Source organism: Mercenaria mercenaria, chromosome 4 (assembly GCF_021730395.1).
Source record: "Mercenaria mercenaria strain notata chromosome 4, MADL_Memer_1, whole genome shotgun sequence".
NCBI lineage: Eukaryota > Metazoa > Mollusca > Bivalvia > Venerida > Veneridae > Mercenaria > Mercenaria mercenaria.
This window is the reverse complement of record NC_069364.1, coordinates 77,897,766-77,923,566: the sequence shown is the minus strand read 5'-3', so window position 1 is coordinate 77,923,566 and position 25,801 is coordinate 77,897,766. Positions and strand designations below refer to the sequence as shown.

Sequence of the window (25,801 nt, the reverse complement as noted above, 5' to 3'; positions counted from 1 at the left end):
AAAATAAACAAATTTATCAAATTCTACGACTTTCATATCTATGAATACCTTATTAACACTGAAATTTAACAGCTACATTTCATCACTTTTCTTCATGGAATAAATGTAATATTAAGTATAATTATTAAATTACTCATTTAGCACGTCAACCGAAAGGTTTTTGATCTTTTTTGCAGTAATGAGTAGAAGATTTAGATACTTTTATGAAAAGATAATCCGTCATAGCGGTTTCATGTGTATCCGCCATTTTGGAGAAAGCTTGATTGACACAGCAATAATATCCAAGGGGGGGGGGGGAGCGTTCCTTACCAGAAAAAATCGGATCTATCTATTGAGACAAGACTACTAATATATGTTACGTTTAATGGTGGAGTTTCTTTTACTGACAGCCTTGCCCCTGTTTTTCTATTAGTCATCGCTTTAATATAGATACAAATAGTTTGATGGCTCTAGGTTCTCGAAGGAATATGACTGTGATTCCAAATTTGTATAAGCATTTCACACTGTGCGACAAAACTACGGAGTCTAGCGTAAGAAGAGGCAAATACGTTCGATAATTTTGGAATATTCATATATTCATTTAGAGACTTTCAATATTCGAAATTGTTATATGGAAGACCATTCCTTAGGGTGGTCCAAGTCAACTGTGCCATGACTATGAGACTGTATTAATTTTAACCGATAATACGTTATTCATTGTTGTTTTGAGACAACCCCCAAGTTTTGTTCGAAGCATATAATACATGTACGTAGTCGAATACATATATATTTATGCCGAAAAGATCTATTTATAAATCGGTATGACTTAACCCTAAATATGAGTCATATTCGCGAATATGAGATCAAATACAGAATATGAGATATATTCTTTTTATTTATGAATTAAATTAAATTTTGATTATATTAAACAATTAAACATATGAATAAAATATTTCAGGCTTGGTTCTGAACCTTGTCTAAAGCCTGTTTGTTAGTTTTGACCAAGCAGTTGAGCTATACTCTAAATGGGGTCTCACTGTTCCCTGATATACTGTCTTGGGTATTTGCTCATTTGCTCCCCACGTTGTTCCAGCAAGTTTGCGCATCATGGCAAGCTTCCTGCGGCCTTCCCTTCTGCTTGACTAACGTGGGGCTTACAGGTTAGCCGTTTGTCAAAGTTCACTCCGAGGTATTTTGCCACGTCTGCTTCAATCACCACGTATTTCCTAGGCATTGTACCTAATTTAAAGAATATTTAAAAAATGGAATAAAAAAGTAAATATTGTCATATATGATGTCATTGCATGATACAACAACTTTTATTTTCAATGTTCTGTCATCAGAAATGGAATAATGTTCAAAAGATGATCATCAACAAATAGTCCTACCTGTGTAAAGGGAAGGTAACTGTGTAACAAAATATTGGTTACTTAAGACAGTACTTGTTATCTCCCTTACCAATTTGCATATAAAGTGTCAGAACTGACCCTAAATTGACCTATGGTCTGTTTCATGTAGCAATCAAAGAAAACACTGATGTTCTTAAATATTTATTTAATTCTGTTTACATGAAATATAATGATTTATATAATGTTTTATGAAAATAGTACAAGTATGTTAATGAAAGTGATATAAGTATGTGGTATTGCACTTATTTGACAGTAAAAAATATGAATTATATAAAAATGGACATTTTCATGAGATAAAGAACATAGCTACAATTCATTAAAAACATAATATCATCAAAAATAAGCCAACTAATTTCTAGGAAAAGGAAACTTCATAGTAACAGAGAAAATCAAAAAGTACTAGAAAAGAGGTCAAATGTTGCCTTATAGTACTACTTCTTAATGTTTTAATAATGCCAGCTCAAATCAAAATACAACATTTTTGGAAACTTTTATGAAAGTTTTATGAAGGCTGCTAAAGACCAGTAGCCTGTAATGTGATATAAAATCTGAAATACAAAACGTTTGACTAGTACAGTGGTGACATCACTTTAGTGTTTCTAAAGTAACCATGCCACTATCAAAGTTGACAGGGAACTTAAGGAAATTAACCTGCAAAGTTTCGTGAAGACTAATCAATAATATATTGTCCAGACAAACAAATCAGGACAGGCACAGGCACACATTTGGACAACTAAGTCTTCATTTCCGTAAACTGGCACAACAAAAAGTAATGACAATATAAAATACTGAAAACATACTCATGACAAGTACAAAAGGGCCAATATTTCTGAGTCATAGAACTTTCTGATCTTATGATGCTTAATGAGGTAACATGTTACACAAAATATTGCTATGGTAAGAAAAGGGCAATAATTATGAAAAAAAGCCAAATGCAGTTATGGAACTAGTGCATTTTATGTCAAATTATTACAGTTTGTAATTGTAAGAAGTTTGATACATTTTTCATTAACAAAGACGAAAGTGGAAGGTGTTTTAGGTATTTTTATGACAAACTATGTCTCCCACCTATGTATACCTTTAGCAATAGTATGGCAGCTATTTTGTGCAGCAAAATGGAAAGTGTCGCTGATATGCAAAAATATACTTGGTACTGATCACTCCTGTGAAGTTTCATCAAAATCTGTTATGTAGTTTTGACCTGTGAAAGCCGACAAGATTTTTCTATTTTTAGCTCTGGCTGCAATTTAGTGCATCGAAACGAAACATGCAAGCGATATGCACAACACTATGCTTGGTACTGATCAGTCTTGTGAAGTTTCATCAAAATCTGGCCAGCAGCTTGTCCTCTTAAAGCCAGACAGGCTTAATGCGGACAGACGAGAAGGCATAAACAATACCTCTCCCCACCTTTAGATGAGACATAATTCCGAGATAAAACCTTACATACAACACTTTACAAAATAGGGATGCTATAAAATGGATGTGCAATACCTCTACCTATTCTTCAGTGAAACTAAAAAGGACAAAACACAAGTAATATGGAGGAGTTATGGGCCATGACATGTACGATAAACAAATGTTTTAAGACTGAAGAAAATGCATTGACTAGTTCAAAAATTTACATTAGTGTTTTAGTTCAATATAAACTTTGTCATACTAAAATGATATTGCAATTATAATGACCAATCACTTTTTAGATTTATGAAGGAGAAAAACAATTTATGCCAACTTTAAACTTACAACTTTTAAAGTGAAAATTATCAAACGTTTTACTGTGGTATTGCATGAAATTAAATTTTGTCACCATACAAATAGTTAATGATTTTAATAATACTGATCACTATGGTCTTATGTTTGATTTGTGAACATACTGTGTTATAAACTGAGACAAAACAGTATTGATACACTGCAAGACACAGCATTTTGAAAATTATAACAGTGTAATGTTTACATATTCTCAAAGTTTCTGAATCACATTTACATGCACGGCTGGACAGGACTTGTTGCTCTCTACATGTGTGTCCTACAATAACAGCAAATATGTAACAAAATTGATTCAGAAGGCTCCTCTATACTAAACTGTGCAAGCTGCAGACACTGATCTTGAACAATAGCTGAACGGTGACACTGAAGATTTCACAGGTACATATCTGAAGAAAGAAATGCATAATGTAGTAACTGTATTCGAGGTGTCTGCAGCTCTTTAATATTCAAAATATGTATATTTCTGAATATAAGGTAAAATAAAAGTGGTACTGGATTAATAAAACTTCAACATATCTTATGCATAAGACCCATTTTAGTAGAATATATCAAGAGGCCAACAGTTACCCTAAGTCACTCACTTGACCTTACCATTTGACCTAAAATATATGTATGACACACTTTGTATTTTGGAATATTATGATGGCAGGCTATATTTTATTCTGTATCTTAAATACTTTGAAAATAACACACCTTATACTTGACATTTCATAATTTATATCTTACATTCACCTTTTTAAGCTTATAACAATAGAATTATGTTTACCTATTTAATTAATTTCAGGAGAAAAATGTAAGATATTTGGAAAGTTACATTCATAAGTCTGTAATTATTTGGTACTGTATAATTTCTTTTTGTAAGTGTAAAGTTTACATTATCATCATACTTGACCCTTGGTCTCATGTGAAACAAACTTTACACAAGCCTCTTGAAGTGATATATACCAAATCAATAACTGAATTACATTGTAACTCTTTGAATATTGTAAACAGTTACCTGAAGGTATCAATATCTATGTTTAATTAAGTCATACAGATCAACACTGGCATTCTCATCATATGAATCCACAGAACATTTTACACTGAAATAAAGAAACAACTTCCTATAAATTTTGTACTTCCATTACTGAAAAATACAGAATTTACATTAAATTAGGACTCTAATCCATTGAAAACATCAAGTGACAGATATAAAGAAAACATTGCATTAAAAATATATTTAAACAAAATGGTTATTGCTATAGTGTGTTTAAAAGCTTTGAAACATGGTTAGTGGCTGACAATAGTAGTTCTTTTATCTCTGTATCATATGAAAGGCTAAGAGTTAAGAAGTCTGAATAGATATCTTTACCTAAGTCAAAATTTCTTGATTCAAAATGGTTGGGTGTACCATCCTTCATGAAACTTCATAAAATCATTTTAATTACATTTACAATGTGTGTCTGTTAAATGTTAAGGGGAATGTAATTCTAATAACTGGCATTATATTACCCTTGACATCTTAAACTTGTTAAAGAGTATCATTTGTACATCATTGTACCATCAGACCATCTTTCACTTCTGTCAACCTGACTACTCATGTTGGACACCCTGAAATATATAAATGATAAAATCTGTGAAAAGACTCATCATGCAAAAACCATAACACCATCTTTATAAAATCACCTTAACACCTTGATGTTAAAAAATATTATTATTTCAAATTATTATTGTCCATTAAAGTATAATGTATCCATCCATAATTATTACATGACTCCTTTTATAATTTACCAGTTCATAGTTTGGAATGGCTTCCAGTCTAAACCCAGAAGTTGAAGAAAAACAAATTATGAAAGTTTATTTATGGTGTCATTTAAAAGAATGACATGCCTGTTAATTGTCAACTGTTTGCTCTTTTTAATATTGATAAGCAAACCATTCAATAATTGCATTTTATTAAATGCTGTCTAATATCAACTGTCAATAGTTTACAAGTGTTAATTAGATGTCACTGACTTGTTTGCTCCCAACATCATAAAGAGAGATAAAACTACATGTAAATTGTAAAACATTGTATGTGATACCATTCCATCCTGTATAAATTGCCTTTAAAAAGAAATTACATAGAAGTATTATCCCACTGTTTTGACTGCCCCTGCTCTATCTAACTTTTCAAGCTTCTGCAGCCACTTTAATATGTCATCTGTTCACTTGTACTTCTGTCTGAAATGAGGTAATTATAATATTTCAATAACTTATAATGAATATATTATGTTATTCTTTCCCTACAATTTGCAACAGTTTATTTTGAAAATTCATTTGAACTCAATTGCATTCTGTTCTGACTACAGCTAAAATACATAGAACAGACTATAAGCTATTATAAGGTCAAAGGTCACTCTAAAAGGAAAAATCGGTAAACTTAGGCCCAGTTAATCACAGATGCTTTAAATAAGCTGTCATTTCACACAATAATTTGCTATAGGACTATGTATCTACAAACAAAAAACAAGAAAAAACAAATTAATAGAAAGAACATTTTTGGGCAATTTAAAAAGCGACAATGAAAGTGAAAGTTGAAAGTCAATATTTTCTTATCGGCTTTTCTTTCACAATTTCCATTTAAAGCGTAACAGTTTACTTTCATACTGTATTGAATAATCCATAAACATTATACTTACCGTTTAAATACATGAAAAATCCTCATGGAACCCGTAAACTTATTATTTGTTGAAAACCTCTCAGTTTTCGGCCGTTTTCACGTGAAAATACGAAACCGGTGTTGACATAAATGTTCTACTTCCGGCGGTATTCGATTGCGTAAATCGGCTCTAGTACTATGTCTATATTTCCTATCTTGATTTTGCCCGCCCTCTGCTTTGACGACAGGGAGAATAGTGTCGTGGACGAGTTTTCTGTATTGATCGATACACACCAATCTTCAGCCTGAGCTGAAAGCTTGTTGGTGGCTTCTTTCATCCTGTATGTGGCTGTAGTGGCATGTTCTTCCTTACACCATAACACCAGATCGTCAGCGTAGAGAGCAGCCTTAACTCTTTTCGGTAATTCAGACACCAGGTCATTGATGAAAAGCAAGAAGAGTGTGGGGGATTAGATTCCACCTTGTGGGACACCATGACGCAACAGGAACTTCCTACTGTTGGCATGTTCTAAACTGACTCTTGCTGTCCTGTTGTGGAGGTATGACTTAATCCTCCTCAGCATATGACCTCCTACTCCAGTCCTCATCAGCTTGACGAGGAGTCCATCAGTCCAGACTTTGTCAAACGCCCTCTGCAGATCAATCCATGCTGTAAGCACGACTTCCTGCTCTTGGAAGGCGTCCTCTATCTCTTGCGATAGTTAAGTGGTCTGGTCCAAAGGTATATTGTATATGCCGATATGCTAATAAATCTGAAACTGAAACTACATTATGTAATTAATCATTTTATTGTAAATGTATTAAATATGTAATAATGACATTGCTCATATAATTTGTAAGATATTTTCTGTGTATATATTTAGATAGATGTTAAGTCAGTCACTGAAAAGTGGAATAAAGGAATATAATATTGATTAAAAGAAAAATATTCAACAGATCAAACCTCTGCAATACACATACGAATGTAAAATTGGTTTCAAACAGAGTTACGTGCGCACATGTCATCCTTCACAAGTTATCATATCTATACATTTCTTTAAAAAAATCGGCGGTTCCACACATGGTGTATCGATCACATGTTAAGTGGCGATGATTAGATGTCTGCAGAGATTGATCTAAAAGGATTCTGAAGGAAAATCAGCATGCGACTGCATGTGGTCATACTTAATTATTATCAATTATCTCGAGCTCGCTCCACCTATCATACTCCCTGGTAAATATAAACTTTAAAACTTTATTATAATCCTTCTTTTAATTCTGGAAAATACATGCAAGATATATATCCTATATTCATTGAATTATCCAAATTTCTATAATGGCAAAATATACTTGTTATGTGTGTTCGGATAATTATGATGACTTTTGCATTTAATGTGACTGTAAATAAGACTGTTTTAAACTTTTAAGTATTTTATGTTTTAGATAATAATGATAAAATTTTTAATCAATGATTATACTGGTAATAGTAGCCTAAGTATGAGTATGTTTTAAAATTATGTCTGGCTTTTTATAGTAGAGCTCTAGAAGTCAGTTTCATCTATTGCAGTCTCTTATAATTAAAAAAAATATATTTCATATATGAATAACAACACTGTATTAGTTTTAATGATCTGTGTTGTATATTGATGTACAGCGAAGAGACCATAATAAAGAATAAATGTATATAAAACTAATCTAGATCTGATACCTGGGTTTTCTGCAATAAATAGAAAAAATAAACATTTGATTTTTCAATGTATTTAAATGTAATCTAGGAACTGTATTTTTGGACAGGAGAATTACAATCAAACAATTTCCTATATAGATATATTTCATAGTCATATTCGGTCTGCATACACGAATATGAGATTCTTACTGCTGGAGTGATTTATTTCAATTAAATACCTTACTCGTTCTTCAAAGCAGCCCAAATTTCGCTTGAAATATTATGATAACATATATTACAGTTCAATACAGTTTGATATGAAAAACAATACATTTAAAGCTTAGATTAAAAAATACATCTCATATTCGGTCTTTACCACGCATACACGAATATGACATTGATTCAGCTTAAATGAATTATTTCAAATAAATACATTATTAGTGCTTCAAATCAACCCAAATTTCGCCTGAAATATTATGATTATATATATTATAGTTATAAAAAATAATTCATTTAAATCATAAATAAAAAAATTACATCTTATATTCGGTCTTTACTCCGCAAACACGAATACATGTATGCGATTCTAAGTGCTCGGGTGAATTATTCAAATTAAATACCCTGTAAATGCTTCAAATCAACCCAAATTTAGCCTGAAATATTATGATAATATATATTATAGTTTGATATAAAAATAATTCATTTAGATGATGAATAAAAATATTACATCTCATATTCGGTCTTTCCCCCACATATATACGAATATGAGATTCTAAGTGCTCGGGTGAATTATTCAAATTAAATACCTTATAAATGCTTCAAATCAGCCCAAATTTCGCCTGAAATATCATGATATTATATATTACAGTTTGATATCAAAAACAATACATTTAAGTCTTAGATAAAAAAGTACATCTCATATTCGGTCTTCACCACGCAAACACGAATACGACATTGATACAACATGAATGAATTATTTCAAACAAATACAGTATCAGTGCTTCAAATCAACCCAAGTTTTGCCTGAAATATAATGATAATATACATTTTAGTTTTGTATAAAAAATAATTCGTTTAAACCATAAATAAAGCGTTTACGTGTCATATTTGGTCTTTACCCCACAAAGACGAATATGAGTTTCTAAGTGCGCGGTTGAATTATTCTAATTAAATACCTTATAAATGCTTCAAATCAACCCAAATTTCGCCTGAAATATTGTATTAATATGTTCAATTGTTTGATATAAACACAATTTAATTCAATTCATAAATAAAAAATATATATCTCATATTCGGTATCTGATCTCATATTCGTAAATATGACTCATATCCGGGGTTAAGTCATACCCTTTATAAATTATTAGAATGATTTACACGATGTTTATGTGGGAGGAAGAAGTAGGCCATTATGCTGTACTGAAGATATATCGGTCGTTCATATTTGGTACAAATTGTTATCATGTTAATTAGATCATATTGTAGTTATTTAGATCTATATATCAAATACAATGTAATCGCAAGAAAAATTGTATTGTTCTTACGTAAATATTTCTTAAATGTATTTCACTAGATATACTATTTTTATATAAAACAATGGCAATTTTTCGAAATAGTTAAATCTGACATTATTTTATTTTAGGGGACATTAATTTTGAATGGACAATCCAATTTTACGGATAACAGAAATAAATAAAACAGGTATCTTAAAAAGACACCATATTTCAAAACAGGACAAAATGTGTATAAAAGTTTGAATGAATGACAATTCCTTTAGATGTCAAATGCAGTACTTGTTGCAGATTTTGTGGCGCGTGGGACACATTCTCTAAATTGAAATTTTCATTCATTCCGTCTTCGTTATTTATGTATTTTCAAACAAATTTATGTGTAATAGCAGACGATATGTGTGCAATTTTACGCCTTGGGGTTGTACTCTGTAATTGATATACGGGAAATGATGGCGTAAAGTCATTTTTCCGGAAAACGTAAAATAACACTTGAATTCGGCGTACGGAAATGAAAATCATTTTATGAATAAATGGCAATGTGTGAGTAAAATAATTACTATATTTCTAAAGTCAAAATATGATATTAAAACATAGGACGCGTTAAATTAATCAACATATTGTCTTAAAGTTGGCGTGGAATGTCCGATTCGATTTCTTGGTCAGACATCTCAAAAAATAACCGCATGGACCTATACCCGTTATTTCACAATGTTGTAGGCCGTATGCTTATATATATCTGTTAAAGTCTAAATAAAAGTTACAAAATCTACACTGTAAAACAAAAGGAAAAAAAATGCGAAAACGTTATGGAAAGTCTGGTGTTCCCATAGGCTCCCATTATGAAAAATTGAATGAGGTCCAAATTCTTCAAATCAGTCTAGCAAAAACCCAAGCATACGACCCTAACTTTTTATTTGCTGAATTTTCTAAGAATATTTTGAAGTTTCGAAAAATCATAGTTTAATAAAATTTAACATTGTAGAAAAACATTTTGATCCGAGCGTGAAGAACTTTGTTTGTTTTGAGTTTAACGCCGTTTTACAACAGTATTTCAGTTCTGTAACGGCGGGCAGTTAACCTAACCAGTGTTCCTGGATTCTGTACCAGTACAAACTTGTTCTCCGCAAGTAACTGCCAACTTCCCCACATGAATCAGAGGTGGAGGACTAATGATTTCAGACACAATGTCGTTTATCAAATTGTCACGGAGAACATACGCCCCGCCCGAGGATCGAACTCGCGATCCCACGATCCGAAGACCAACGCTCTACCTACTGAGCTAAGTGGGCGGGCTCTTGAAGAACTACCTTAGACGGAAACACAGATATATGCAAATGTAACATGGGACTTTGAAATTTTGATCGATCAATACAAATAATGACGACACTTTTTTATATTTTTAAAATATAAATTCATCATGACATTTGACAATCTTAGATGTTTACTTTGATATGCAACAACAGTATGATAAAATCGTTTGTTTTTCTTTGGAACGCAAAATGAACAGTCACGTGAGCATATTTCATGAGGGGGTGGGGAGATGAGCTTTTAACGCATAGCATCTGACTCATTCGGCTGAAGAAGTAGTAAATTTCATTAGGGTGATGGTCTTCAAAGTCATATAAAATTATACTCGTAACTAAATTTCGTTTCAATGTTTAATTCCCATGTTTGCTTTCGTCATGATGTAAGTTTTACTTATACTTGTGATGTACCGCCCGCTTAGCTCAGTAGGTAAGAGCGTTGGTCTACGGATCTCGGGCGGAGCGTATGTTCTCCGTGACTATTTGATAAACGACATTGTGCCTGAAATCATTAGTCCTCCACCTCTGATTCATTATGTGGGGAAGTTGGCAGTTACTTGCGGAGAACAGGTTTGTACTGGTTGAGAATCCAGGAATACTGGTTAGGTTAACTGCCCGCCGTTACATGACTGAAATACTGTTGAAAAACGGCGTTAAACCCAAAACAAACAAACAAACAAAAAACTTATTAAAAAGCTTATTTCATATACATATGTACACATGAAAGGTTTTAAATGCGTTGGGTCAAATTTTCAGTTACTGAGGTTTGCTAAGTTGTAAATTTGTAGCTACACTTTTGCGTGATTATTTCTGGTAAGACTGCTAAGAAATTTAGTTTGCAATTATGTCTTTTAAGATTTTTTGGGGGATAAATTTATATAAATTTATTGTGGTGGAAAAAACTCTGCCAACAAAGGGTTGAACACGCGAGCCATAACAGTGATCTGCATGTAATCAACTGTCTTGAAATTGTGGTTAAGGACTTTTCTCATGATGGACTAGATTTAAATAATTTGTCTTTCCTATCAGCACTTCTTATATTTATCTGTAAATGTTTCAGATTTTCTAACAGTATGTTTCGCATCACGCCTTCACTTTGTGTTACTCAAATTAATCTTGTACATTCAAATTTGGGTGGTCTGACAACCTTTAATCCAAAATCTGATCAAGTTAGATGAAGTTTACTACAAATGCAGTTAAAATGTTTTAGTACGGCTCTTGTGATGTCATTACTTTTCATGTAACAGATCTTTTGAAATCCTAAAACTTTAACTTTAGAAAATTATATTTTACCCAAATCCATCAGATTTCATGGTTTGGTTATAATATTTTGACAGTTCTACATCTACTTGATGTGGATCATACCATACATTTAGAATGGAATGTAGTTCATCTCTTTAACATGGACTTGAACAGTGTTCTTACCATAATTATGTATATACTGGAACATAGTTCATACCATATGTATAGAATGGAACTTAGGTCATATCATGCATAAAGGAAATAAAAAAGAAGGATTTGCAATTTTATACACATTAAGTATAATGTATTGTTTATTACATTCGAGTTTTATGTCCAACGTGTGCTAGAAATAGTTTAGAAACATAAAATTATGGTAAAAACCTATAAAATTGTATATGAAATACAGCTTTAAAATGTGGCACTGGAACATTTTGTAGGGATTACCATAAAACGAAGGTTTATAAAGGTGTTCTACAGTTTTATACATTTTAGATATCTTTCCGGATATTTTTTCCTTTTATTTACATATTACTTTAACATTCTGTTTTAAAAAGATTATCAGGAAGATCAAAAGAAACAATTACTTTATCAATTACTTCAAATATATATCTAAAAATGTTTTAAAAAAAAAAAATTGAACCCCCATTCCTTTGCCCTTTGAACCCCCATTGCCCCGCCCTGCAAAAAATATATGTAGTAAAATGTTCTTGTTGATCCTGACTTCAACTTTAATTTCAACTTGTACTTACTTTACTGTCGTGCTCATCTTCCATAGAGGGAGCACATGTTCTATAGCGCTGCAATGTTGCCCCAGATTAGAACTTAAGCAATGCCCCTGTGAACACATGAGTGGTTGAAACCAGTCGTACTAAGGTCAGCTCATCCATACATTTCCTTTTTATATATTACTGAATCATAATTCTTTTATTTATGAGAGAGAGAGAGAGAGAGAGAGAGAGAGAGAGACGTCCTTGTGTGACCTAATCCTTATTATTCGCTTTTTTATTATATCTTTGCAAATACACCATCAATCTTTATGAAACTTGACATAAGAATAGCACTACATATGCGCACGCTATTATATGATCTGCACTGTTCGCTATTCAGTCAGTATTTTTTCATGAAAATCCATTTGAACTATAAATGGTATTGTTCGAATTGAAAGATGGAGTAATCCATATTAGAAATTTAACAGGAGAAGTCCATGCTGCAGACAAAGTTACGAAATGCACGGCCAGTGTATAACAGCGATATATTTTTCAATGATCATTATTATATTTTGAGCCTAGTGAGAGAGAAAAATTGTATATTATTTATTTTGTTTTCACTCAGAAACAAATCCCAACAAATAACCGGGCGATTTAAGTTGAGCGTACGCAAGCTTCCTTCCCCCGCCTGTATCCGCGCCTGATCTGGGCATTTTATGGAAACTTTGATGTTATTAAGGAGCAGCAGCTCACCTGTTAACATAATTTTTCAGGGATATAGCTGGAGATTAATATTTATGAAAAATTTCAAAACTTCTTTTTTATATAATTATGTGAGGATAATGAGGCTCAGTATAAATCTTGAGGATGGAATATTTATTTTCTGTTTTCTTGAGGACACATTATTTATTTTCTGTAACTTTGAGGATAGATTATTTATTTTCAGTTACCCTGGGGACTAGGGACAGATTTTACCATTTTCGTATATATATGTTTATCGTCTTAGGCGTTAAAGCTGTCTTAATTTTCACCCACCCGTTACAACAGATCGATGTTGCCTCTCGACAACTGCGCTTAAAGTAATGTTGTCGTCGAGACGCAACGACTGTTGTAACATCCTACATCCTAATATAATTATCGTTTCAAGGAAATTAGACATCCAAATTAAGAAGTACGTGACTCTATAGGGCAGTGTGTATGCTGCTCAGTTTGTGGACTAATCGATGGGAGTGTGTTTATTTCTTTTTCATTCATTACTAAAATTTATTTTACCATATTGATAACAAGGCAGATTCAAGACAGATTAAAACATATGCGACTGGTTAGGCGTTCAATATATATATCCATGTACGTTTTACATCTTTCAGTTGACGAGACAGATAAGGAGTTTAGTGTGGATGAGGTGACGGTTAAAGTTCCATCTACAAGTGATAACTGCGCTGGAAAGTCGAATCAGTCTGGTAATCTAAATTATGCCTAGTTTCATTGCTTACATCAAAATCAAGGATTATAACAAGAAATAAAATTTGATTAACGTTATTGTTTTATAACATATTAATAAATAAGGCAGTTTTTTATTTGTGTAGATTTATTGTTTGTTAACCTTAAATGAAAATCCAAAAAGTTTTTTTTTTTGTTAAATGAGTTATAAAATATTATGAACATGATTAACAAACCGACATAGTATTTTATATTTGACTTTCATAGAGCTTTCAGCTGGAGGAAATGCAGAGGGTGAACTACAAGAACCAAAGTCCAGTCAAAGTCAAAGGTACTAACAATATTTCTGTTTTCAAAACTTTTCAAAACATCTTACTAGCTCGCTTCAGTTGAATACCCGCTTGAACAACTGTAAAGTGAACTATGTCCGAAAATTGAACACCCTTTCATTTATTGAATCATACACAGACGACAATTAAAACAAGGGGACCCTATATCACTTACCTAAGTATAATTGGACTTAAGGAAAAGAAAAATTGTAACAAGGCCCATTCAAGATAAATCTGAAAATAAATCTGCATATGGTTCAAATTTCACTACTCTAGCGTAAAAAATAGAAACCTGCATCAAAAACCCTTATTAAATGCTTCAAAACAGAAAAGAATGCCAAGGTAAGCCTATTTCGAAGTTGTAATCGACATGCAAAATCTGAATACATGGTCCAAATATCATTGATATATATATAAGGATATAGGTTAGATGCGCATGGTTAAGATCAGCCAAAGTCAAAGTTGTCATCTGCCAACATTGCCCTTATGGATATGATTTGAATAATCGTAAAACATGGCCACTAGGCAGTTCTACAAACCAAATAAAGATTGTCTTAAGTAACAATCTCGATGTGAAATACTACCGATTTTTTATTTCTTTAAGGACAATTCTTTATTTCAACGGAGACATTGTGTTTTTCACATACATCTTGTTGTATTTGTTCTTAATATACTGCGTAAAGGCATTTTATTTTGTTTCGCGTAAACTTGATTGTGTGCAATTTATTCTTTGTCATGCCTGATCACTGTCATTTTTAATTTCAGTAAAGCAAAGACGCTCAAGGAGCTTAAGATGGAATACTACCAGCAAGCAATAGCTGGCCTAAAAGTCCAGACAGAGTGTTTTGCTAAGGTGTCAAAGCTTGCGGACGTTCTGATTGCTAAATTCTCGTCTACCTAATTAACATTATTAGCTTGACTGTTTATGTTTGCAACATCTATATGTACTTTAAATGTTGGTTATACAGATCAAAATTTAATAGATGCACTTAACACTCAAAACATCTTGGGTTTTTTTTCGAACTTTAATCCCTGCTGTAGAGCCAACTAAATTTCATTATGAAATAAATACCTTAAAGAAGTACCAGTGTTTTGAAATTACTTTTTCTGTTTTCAACTGACCAGGAAGAGGAATAATTTTACAAGACATTTATTCACTTTACTATTTTCAGGGGTATTCTTTAAGGTATCAATCAGTCCGACAGCATCGATGGATTCTGTATAAAGAGTCACAGTATCCTGGTACCATATCTGAAAAAAGGTTAACGTGATGATGCTGAAACAAGATTTCAAGATAATATTATGTCGCTCACCTGACTCCACAGAGATGAAATTACAATTATTGCCTTTTTAGCTCACTGCTCTATATTTCAACTGGACAATACCTGTTATAGTTCTTAGGGAGTTTTCATACTGAATCGCAAACAGTGCAGATCAGACTGACTTTTTATCTACCGTATTTTCCGGACAAAAGGCCGCGGCATATACGTTAAAAAAGTGAAACTGTCGGGGGTGCGGCCTATGCGTCGAAGCGGCCTATACGTCATTTTATTTTTTTCTAAATGGGCCTTTCATTCGGCTTACACAACAGGTTTTTTTTTAAATTTTTCACTTGTATTTTGAAAGCTTTTGAAAGCTGTTGAAAGCTGTTGAAATTCAGCTTACGATTTTATCGGTTTCATTTCTTCTGGACACACGATTTCGGGTGTATTTGACAACAAAAGACAACCTGTGAAATTAGCCCAGTTGTTTCGCATCTCTATTGTTCTGTAGACAAAGGCTGAATAGACACAAACAAACGATTACCGGTATTGCGTCAAATATGTATAATCTGGCTATCATGTTTATAAAAATTGTTGTGCAGAAATTTTAAATAAATAACGGATTTTCATCTTTAAAAAATTATAATTGACATACATATATATATATGTAAACTGAACCATGTATCGCTGATTGAAACTCGTGTTTACCGGTACATTCCTCAAAGTAGCAACCAGCAGACCAATTTCCATGCTCTTCAGCGTATGCAACCACTTTCAGCTTGAACTACATGGTGTAACTTTTTCTTTTAGATAGACTAGCGCTAGATATTCCAGTGTCGATTTCAGACAATTTGTTCTATCTAGTCGGTGTAGCCATATTTCCGATCGAATCAAGTAAAATATACATAATGGACAATTTTGCCGAGCGGGACTTTGAGAACAGCTCAGGAAAACTTACATTTCGGACTTAACAGTTCACTGCATTCGACGGATTAACAGGTGATTACCAGGAAATACAACCGACTTCAATGAATATTTACCGAGGACAGTCTTTATACGACATGGTCAAGTTTGCCGCAATGCGATGTATAGGCCGCGGCCAATATGCCGGAGCGGCCTTTACCTTAAATTTATTTCTGATAGAGTTAAAATATACGGCTGCGGCCAATACGGTGCAGCGGCCTATTGTCCGGAAAATACGGTAGGTCTCTATTGCATCATCTGAACTCATCAAACAATTGAGACAAAAATAATTTCCGAAAAGTCTCCCTTAATAAAAAGTATCTCCCCCCTAACCCCACAAAAAAAAAATTCCGACGTACCTACCCTAATTTTTTAGTATGTTGCCGCAAACAAATAATATTTCAGGCCTCATTCAAACTGTACTCAGGCCGTATGTTAGCATTCAAAGGAGATAACTCCTGACCTTATACAAATTTCGTATGAGCATGCCTCTTTTCCCCTTACAACGCTATGATGGAATTTATCGAGATTGTAAATAAAAATTGAATATTCAGAAATGTATCTTTGAAAAAAAAAATTAAAAGAGTTTGTAATCAGTAGCCTGGTTACTGTTAACTATAAATCGTACATTCGGCTAAATTATCTCATTCGGTATTTCCCGTTTTCTTGTTTCGATTTAGTATCTTCATAAGGTGTTGATTTGTAAACTATTTGTTTAGATGACTAAAGTTGATCGTATAAAGCACATGTCATTATGTTAAATATTAACAACTGGACTAACACACATTTTAAATTCAACCAGTGTTTCAATTTTAGGGAGTTTTCACATACAAGTGGTAAAACATCGAAAGGTAAAACTAGGACAATTATGTATTTCGATCAATGTCACTTTAATGTTAGACTGAAGTAATTTGAGAAATCCACCGATAATCTATACAATAACAAGTCTAAAACGTGCGTCGTCTGGTTAATCGTTAACTGTCGCCTAACTGGTTTTTTCTCAGTAGTATGATGGGTTTTAATATCAATTTGGTATCTGAAAGAATTAAGAAATATATTTTTAATAATAAGTAAAATAATCGGGAAAATGGAATCATCTTCAAGCACGAGCGACCAATATGCTCAAAGTGAAAGTGATTTTAATGCAACAGCGCGGGATCATCTGAATTATACGGAATGTTCTGGTGATCAAAATAGTGTGACAGTGTTCTCATTGACAAAACATAAAAGGGACAAAGCTTTTAGAAGACTTATTATCGCGCTCAGTAAGGAACTAAGTCCAGGTGAATTCGAAACTGCAAAGTTTCTTTTCGGAGGTAAGCCATGCTTGTTAAAGGTAATACAATATTGATTTTAAGTATGATAATGAAACTGATGGGAAGTTATATTGCTTATCTTAGCAGCTTCTGTATTTGTGTCATTGCTATCAACATTTAGAAAGTCCTAATTTTTTAAGCCATACAGCTAAACGTTTTATTATATCAATCTTAAATGTAGAATTAAACATAGAAACAATCATTTGTTTTAAAGGTAGGATAATTTCCGTAAATGTGTACTATATTCAGTCTTACACACAATATTGTTAATGCAAAAAAAAATGTTTATATTTCATGTTTACAAAGACACGGTGTAGCAACTGTGCATTATATTTCTATTATACATTGGATATAAGGTTATAACACACTAAATAGTTGTTGTTCTTTATTCTATATAAAATTGACCTATTTCCAATGACCGCAGCACACATCAGGACCCATTTTCAAATGTCTGTAACTTACATTTTCTTGAAGAATATTGTCAGTGCTAACTAAAGATCAAGAGAAAAGTGGGGGTCATGTTTGATGCACGAAAAATAATTTCAGTCAAACACACAAACTGCAAAATCAGCTAAAAAATGAGACCCCAAATTATACTGGTGGTGTATGATCTAAGGTTCCATGAAAAATTTTGTCATGTTGTTATTTCATTATGAAAATACTGCCTACATGTCAAGCATAGATCTGTCATGTGATTTTAGCAAATAAATTGCAAAGAAATAAGGAAAATAGCTCTACAGAGCAAAAAAACTGAGGACTATTTGTATCCGCCCTACCATTTTTTTTTCGCGCCATTATTCTATTTACTGTAGTGTCTGTATGTCATAAGCTTACTTTAATTGAAAAATCGAGATTTAGATTTAAAATTTAAAGGGTGGCTCTCGACTCTCTTTACTTTGTTCAATAAATACTAAAAAAGCGCATGAAATATGATGAATTCAACTCTATTTTATATCATATTGATAACAATGTATATAACTTGTGATTTATTAGTTGTGATATTTAACAGATGCTTAATAAAAAAAATTTGTAAATAGAGAGGGTAAAAATACTTGATATTGACTTAAATTCAAATTTGGAAAGTACAGTCCATAAAATAAACAAACGTGTTTGTAAACATGGACGGATCCAAACAGAAGGGGAAGAAGCATTTTATAGAAATATTTCGATGGCAAAATACAATACATATCGTAGTCCTGACCAGCCTATATACCGGGTCAGTCTATTATATAAGGACAACAACACGGTTGAAATATTTAAACGAGCTGTAATCATTACACGCTTAGTCAATATTATGCTATGTTTATAATTCATATATATAAAAATGATAACAGATTAATAGTTAAAACTGTGTCATTTTTACATAAGCCTGTGATAACTAGTCTTAGCAGTAGACTTATATATTCACCTCCTAAAATTAAATAAAATAGTTGTTAAATCGATCAATATGTGTCATCGATATTTGACTGGGTTACAACGTTTCTTACTTTGCGAGACCCATAATGTTTTCTTTATTATGTTGATACCATTTGCTGTGTACATCTTCTTCCTTGCCCTAACCCATTATAATAACTTGTTTAGAATTAAACCTGCCCGGTACAAACAGGGGCTATCGAATGCATCTCGTGATATAGTGCTTGAATTTCAACAAAATAGCAATGGATGTCTATAAACCAGTGAATGAATATTATAACACTCCCCCCATTTATGCAAGATATAAATAACTACATAGTTTATTTTTCCAAATGAATTACATTCCTGTAACAACTAGTCGGTCGGCCAAGACCGTTGTAATCCAGAAATTAGGCAAAGGTTGAGTTATATTACCACGTTACACTATCCTTCGGGAAAAATGTAAGAGTGGATGTCGATCTGAGCATCATATCAGTGCCTAATGTCTATTGAATGAAATTTAGTATTAGTCGTATATTAGCATAAATTTGATCTGAATGTTGTTACCGAAATTTATGTGACATTTCTGATCACAGACCTTATATCTTTTATTGCATGAAATAATTAATATTTAGCATTGGGCGTTATGAAATGCTATTTTATTTATTACATTCTGAATAAAGTACGTAACATCTTTTGTTACTTACATTAGATGTACAGCAATGTCTAACTAAAATAAGACCCAAACTATCACACATGTGGGTTAAAGCCACCAAAATATGAGTAATTTTATGATTTCAACTGTAGAATGATTTTAGTTAGCCAATTTTAAATGGCTGCCATCTTGAATAAAGCCTTATACTTTTGGATTTGATTCCCTCTTGATGTTCTGTGAATTTGTTGTAATTCTTTGTAAATTTTGTGCTTGAATAAGACTTTTAAGATTTTCATAATTTCTTCCCAAGTAGTTAAGAATAAGTCTTTCAGTATGATATTCACCTATAAATGAAACGTGAACCATAGTTGACAGACTATGAATGCAAATATATTTGAATATTGTTAGTTAACACTTAATTTTGTTTTATATTTGTTTTCATGTTTTCTATAATCTGAAGTGATAGTTTCTCATAAGAAATATGTAAAATTCAGAATCTTAATTTTGTCTGATGATCTCTATTAAAATTTCTAGTTATTTTGATATTTTGTTCTTAGTTATTAAAACCGTCGAAAATGTAGCTTGGGTTGGTGCGGTATTGGAACCGCGAAATGTAGGTAGAAAACGTCGAAATTGGGAATAAACTATTACAGAAAGCCTTAAATTGTGTTCGAACAATAACGTACTTAAATGATCAATCTTTGAAAGTCAGTATTGATTGTACGATTTCATTTGTAAAATGTAGTTTAATTAAAATGAGTATAACTTTGTTTGACATTGGATAGGAAGCCATATCCGGTCTCAAACTATTTTAAAATGAACGTACTTGTAGCTGAAGTAGATCACCCCTTGCCACATGTATGGGTTACAAAATGGAAAAGCCGGAGGACTAACAGAAACTGACCAACCGACCATATACGTGTATGGCATAAAACCTTAAATGAAACTTCGAATGCATTGCTTAACATTGAAATTTCAGGAGAAATAAAGAAAGGGAAAATGGAAAGATTAAAGACGTTGATAGACCTTTGTGTTGTCCTACAAGAAAGATGTATATTAGATGAGAACAAATTGGGTTGCCTTCTGGAACTTTTCGAAGAGTTAGGAAGGCCTGATCCTGTCGAGCTAGTGATGAAATATGAGGGCAATTTTAGTGATATAACGTATGCAACAGGTATTTTCAATTTATATATTGCATATTAATGGTTAAATCCACACAATGTTACGTTAGGACAATAGCCTTCTTTCAGATAATGATCGTGACCGAAGCACAGATAACGGTTTATGATATATGGCGCTTCGCTATCGTGACCTTGCGCTTCACTCTTCACACGAGTTCATGATAGCAAAACGCGAATTTACGATGGCGAAGCGCAGAGCATGTTAGCGAAGCATCCTATATCCGGAATGTCGCACTTCGTATCGTGCTCGCCCTTCGCGAACGTCATCTCGCGTTTTGTATATCGCTAGAGTAACCGTTGCACGAAGCGCAAGATAATTATTGCGAAGCGAAAAGCAGGAGACGCGAGACCAAGATAGCGAAGAGTGAGATCATAATGGCAAAACTGTGGAATAATTTTGTGATTTCCCACCATGATATCACGCTTTGTCGTTGTGATCACGCACTTTGCCATCTTTGTCTCGAGCTTTGTGCACGGGTAATATGAGAGAGGAAGTGATTTGCCAAATGGAACCCCGTAATTCTATGAAAGAACCTGCAATAATATAAAACAGTATCTAAGATCTATGAAGATAATTATTTTACATTTAACTATTTCAAGAGTTACTATTTTTAAAGTATGTCACCCACCGTGTGTAAAGAACATCAATGACGTCGTGCCATTAGTATGAATATTGCATATTTAGAGACAGATTTATAAACATTTTTTTTTAAAACTTTGTACCTAAGATTAATGTAATCAAGTTTTTTTTTGTTTCATCACGGGTCCTGCTAGACATCTGTCGTTTCATGGTACACGGGTTGTTTTGAACGTATTTGCAAAATACAAGTATCGGACAATTCAAGTTTTCTAAATTACAATATACTAGGTTCAAGATTATTTATGAACACAGCAGAAACGTAACATTAAAGGTGGTTATTTAGAGTTTAGTCAAGTAATGAATTTTATCAAAAGTTTGCACTTATTCATGCTCAAAGAGTGCTGAATAGATTTAAAATTCACTAGAGTTGTTGATCAAGTTTGTTTTTCCTATCCTGGTAGCCCGACCAAGATAGAATAATATAGCATATTTGATGAACATAATTTACATTTCATGTAAAAACTTCTGTATTACATTTGTATTTGGTCAAATATTTGCTTTGAAAGCTACATATTAAGCTGAAATTCATTTCTACCACAGACACTGTAATAATTCAACACTGAAACAATTGATTTTTGCAGGTAATAAAATACCATCTGGAGCAACCTTAGCAGAGAACAGTCACGTAATAGAAGTCACAGAATCGAATGTTAATATCAGTGAAACGCAGACAAATGAGCCGTGCTATGAGAAAACCAACATAGTGGCTTTGCGACCAGCATGGATCCAGACCAGCCTGCGCATCCGCGCAGTCTGGTCAGGATCCATGCTGTTCGCTAACAGTTTCTCCAATTCCAATAGGCTTTAAAAGCGAACAGCATGGGGCCTGACCAGACTGCGCGGATGCGCAGGCTGGTCTGGATCTATGCTGGTCGCAAACCCACTATGTTGGTTTTCTCATGGCACGGCTCAAATGATTTTGTCTCGGGAAGGTCTCATAAGGAAGGAGACCCTAAACTCTATTCGGGTACGTAACAGTTTATTGTCTATATACTGCTTTAAACATACACTTTTACTTTTAATATAGGGTACGTGCTTATTGTTTACTTCAAAATTTCTTTCAACTTGATGTATTTTTAATCATAACACTAAATATCTTGTAAAGATAGCATTTGCGAATATCTATCCGATATTATTTTGTTTAATTAAAGGTGTGAATAATGAAGTTACACTGACGCAAGATAAAGAGACACAGACGATTGGAGAAATATTGAAGACAAGTGACCAATTTCAAGAGGAATTGAAATATCTTTCAAACGAATTAGATACCGAAAAAAAGATGAGACTTGACATGCAAGAACTGATGTTTTGTGGATGGAGTGAAACATATAATTACAGCATAGAGATATCTAAACTATATATGCATCGTAACGAGATGGGTTTGAAGTTTCTACAATCAAAACTTCTTCGTGTATACCCACAATGCTTATATGATGATATATACTCGTAAACTGAAAGGTGTGAATTTGAAAATAGGGATAAAACACTGTCAGAGCAACTACACAAATTAGGTAAAAGTTAGATAATGTTTCGTTAGACTGGATAAGATTTACCGTAAACTGTTTGTTTTACGACGCCGTTCGATTACAAGTTAGAGTTGTTTTGGGGAGATTCATTCATTCTCTCGATATGTTTTTTACATCAGTAACTGTAAAACGATCCTTTGGAAGCAAACAACGCATCCAAGAAGAATGCGAAGGTGATTCAGTGAATTCTGTCGCCGTATGCCTAAATAATAAATCCGATCAATCATATTTTCAAGATATTTTCCTATGCTCAGAAATAGACTGTTGGAGTCTTGCTATCCGTGATCTAAATGATGCAAAGTAGTCTCTCCTTGGTATACTTTTGGTCAGGGGAATTAGTGTGTGCTCAGCCTATATAACTTTTCCTGTTCTAAGAACGGGAGGAGGTGTTGTCAAGAATAAGCTGTTATGCGTTTCTAACATTTACTCTGAGCCTTATTTTAATAGAATGTTTACAGCTGTTAGATTTTTAGGTCTTTGTAGGAAATGCCTATGATAATCTTATCCGCTTGACATGGAGTTCGTACAATGGGGCCATTAGAATTTAAGAATTGGTATATAAAACATTCTTGGCCCTTTTTGTCCTCATTAAAAGACTTTTTTTGAGATAACGATTTTTGTATATTCAGCAGTTTTTGTGCAATGTAAACGCTTGAACTTTTAAAACAGGTATCAACAAATGGTTTGTGTGTGGTTTGTGGGGGGTGGGGAGTGGGGGGGGGGCGTGCATCTAGCACTTCCGTTAATTTCAAACGGTTAGTCAGAATAGATGAACGGTCCCTTCTAAAATACCTATAGCGTGAGCTCTTCGGGAAATAGTATATCGGCCATCGTCTTCTGTCATACACCAAACGGCAGCACTGATCTTCTTTGATACTGTAGCAACAGGCCTGCCTGGACGGTTACTGTCTTGAATACTATTACGGCCACATTGATGTTATTTAACCCAATAAACCTGTTATTAATATCATTACCGAACAACCATGAACACGAAGCAATTCAGAAAATATCTCTTTTGGGGATACATGTACCTGCAAAGAATCTCGAACCTTAATGTAATCCCTGATTTCTATTTCTTCTTCTTCACATTTTATAATAGAACTGAATCTCAGACACCGTATGTGAGTGTGGTCAATTCAGCAATAGATAACTGTGCCAATGGTTACTTTATTAAATAGATATTTCGCAGATATGTTTAGTAAACATCCGTTATCAAGTACATGAAACTCTCGTACTGTTATTGTTATGTACAATGGTTTCTGTGAGAGACCCTAAGTGACAGAATTTATTGAATCGCCCTTGCAGTGCAACTTTTACCAAAGTAAGTGGTTTCATTCTTACATGCTTGATTTAAGCTAAAACAGTAACAAACCCGTTGTGTTTGATTGCTTGACATTGTGTCTGGACTAAAGGGTAAGATATACATTGAGATCATTCTACGTATCCTGGCCTTTGTGTTTTACAGACATAGGCTATAAGGAAGTATAAATATCATTTTACGATGAATACAGACATGTGTTATGTGCAATAATCATTTCAGTCCGAACTCCATAAGTATTTTGTTCATCGATATATCATAAATTGTCCTCAATATATAAAAATGTATAATACAGTTTTCATATGATATGCGACAACTTGTGACATATGTTGTGATATGTGTATTGGCCTTAATTTATATCTAATTATGTCATATTTTATGTTAACTGGCAGATTTTACTGTAATAAAGAGGGAGGGTATTTTTCATCGAGCAATAATTTTTCTCGTTTACGACATGTATTTTCTCTGTCTGAATATTGTACAAAATATATTTAAGAAGTTTTGGCTTGATCTTCGGCGGCAGTAACACTGAACTGCGGGCTGTGTGTTGCGGGTTGCTAGAATGGAAAAATAGTCTATTGTGGCAACCAACCCGCAACCCTCAACCAGCAAAATATACTGATTTGCATGCATAAATAACAAGTTTAAAGAGAATTCCTTTAGTTTTTTTCCTTTCATAGAAAATTTTTAGATTCACATATATGATAGGAAAATTTGTGCTGAAAACAATGAACAAATAAAAAAAAATAGGTCACCAGGCTTGTTTTTGTGACAAATTGTTTTGAACACACCCACTGTTGCTGAAACTGCTAGCGATTTCTCAACATTTTCATAATTTTCTGCTTTTTTGTAAATACCAACCAAAATATACATCAAGACAGCACAATAAGTTTTTTTCTTTTTACAGATTTTATTATTTACTTATTTGATATCATAGTCATATTTGTAATACACTATCCTTACAATAATGGGTACAAATGAAAAAAAAAATTGTTTCATATTTACTTTTGTGAACTTCTTTCAGTGAAAAATGCCCATAGTGAAGAATAGTTTTTTTTAAATTTTGAAAAAACTCTTTCATAGAATTTTTTTCTTGTTTTTCTTATGTATAGATAATTGTATTGTGAGCATAAAAATGGCTAAAAATGTATGGGTCACCAGGCTAATTTTTATGTTAAGACCGCTAGCATAAACACCTGTTCGGACGGAAAATGGCGCGAAACCGGCCAAACTGATTACATGTATGTCTGCTAGAAGTTAAAAAAAGTTTAAAAAATTCTTAATTCTTTCTATAATTGAATACTAAATAATCTGAAAGGTGATAATGTCTTATCAGTACTAATAAAATCTGGAAAGTAGATCCCTCGGAAGCACCGAATACAAGGCAAACAGTGAAAATTGCGGACTCGGTTTGATAGAGTCTGTTCATGAGCAGTAATGGAAAATGCAACACTGCCCACGCCCCCTAGCACCGGCTTAAGCAGTATTCAATCTTCAAATCTAAATGAGTTGAAATCAATAATCCCGAATGACCAGAAAATATAACAATACTGAGATGAAGTCGGGGCGACTTTTTA

The 25,801-nt window shown here is 33.1% G+C and overlaps 2 protein-coding genes and 1 long non-coding RNA gene across 3 annotated transcripts in view; 2 read left to right on the top strand and 1 right to left on the bottom strand.

Annotated features, from left to right (window-relative positions):
- The window catches only part of LOC123552228 (receptor-type tyrosine-protein phosphatase delta-like), a 71,488-nt gene extending 56,435 nt beyond the window's left edge, over positions 1 to 15,053 (top strand). Inside the window, exons 6-8 of the mRNA XM_045341705.2 lie at positions 13,570 to 13,662; positions 13,910 to 13,973; positions 14,737 to 15,053. Of these exons, the coding sequence (XP_045197640.2) occupies positions 13,570 to 13,662; positions 13,910 to 13,973; positions 14,737 to 14,872 (293 nt within the window). The 3' untranslated portion in view covers positions 14,873 to 15,053. The remainder of the gene's footprint in view (positions 1 to 13,569; positions 13,663 to 13,909; positions 13,974 to 14,736) is intronic.
- LOC123560156 (uncharacterized) lies at positions 1,236 to 6,462 on the bottom strand. The gene is made up of 5 exons (XR_008370701.1): positions 5,816 to 6,462; positions 5,258 to 5,357; positions 4,647 to 4,745; positions 4,153 to 4,237; positions 1,236 to 3,541 (listed from the first exon to the last, which is right to left on the bottom strand). It is a non-coding gene; the product is annotated as an uncharacterized LOC123560156 (long non-coding RNA).
- Positions 15,054 to 15,186: 133 nt separating the features above from the next.
- Positions 15,187 to 23,593, top strand: LOC128556476 (uncharacterized). The gene is made up of 4 exons (XM_053541746.1): positions 15,187 to 17,512; positions 20,539 to 20,733; positions 21,962 to 22,347; positions 22,532 to 23,593. Exons 1-3 carry the CDS (start codon positions 17,284 to 17,286, stop codon positions 22,186 to 22,188), a joined length of 651 nt encoding a protein of 216 aa, XP_053397721.1. The 5' UTR covers positions 15,187 to 17,283; the 3' UTR covers positions 22,189 to 22,347; positions 22,532 to 23,593.
- The last annotated feature ends 2,208 nt before the right edge of the window (positions 23,594 to 25,801 follow it).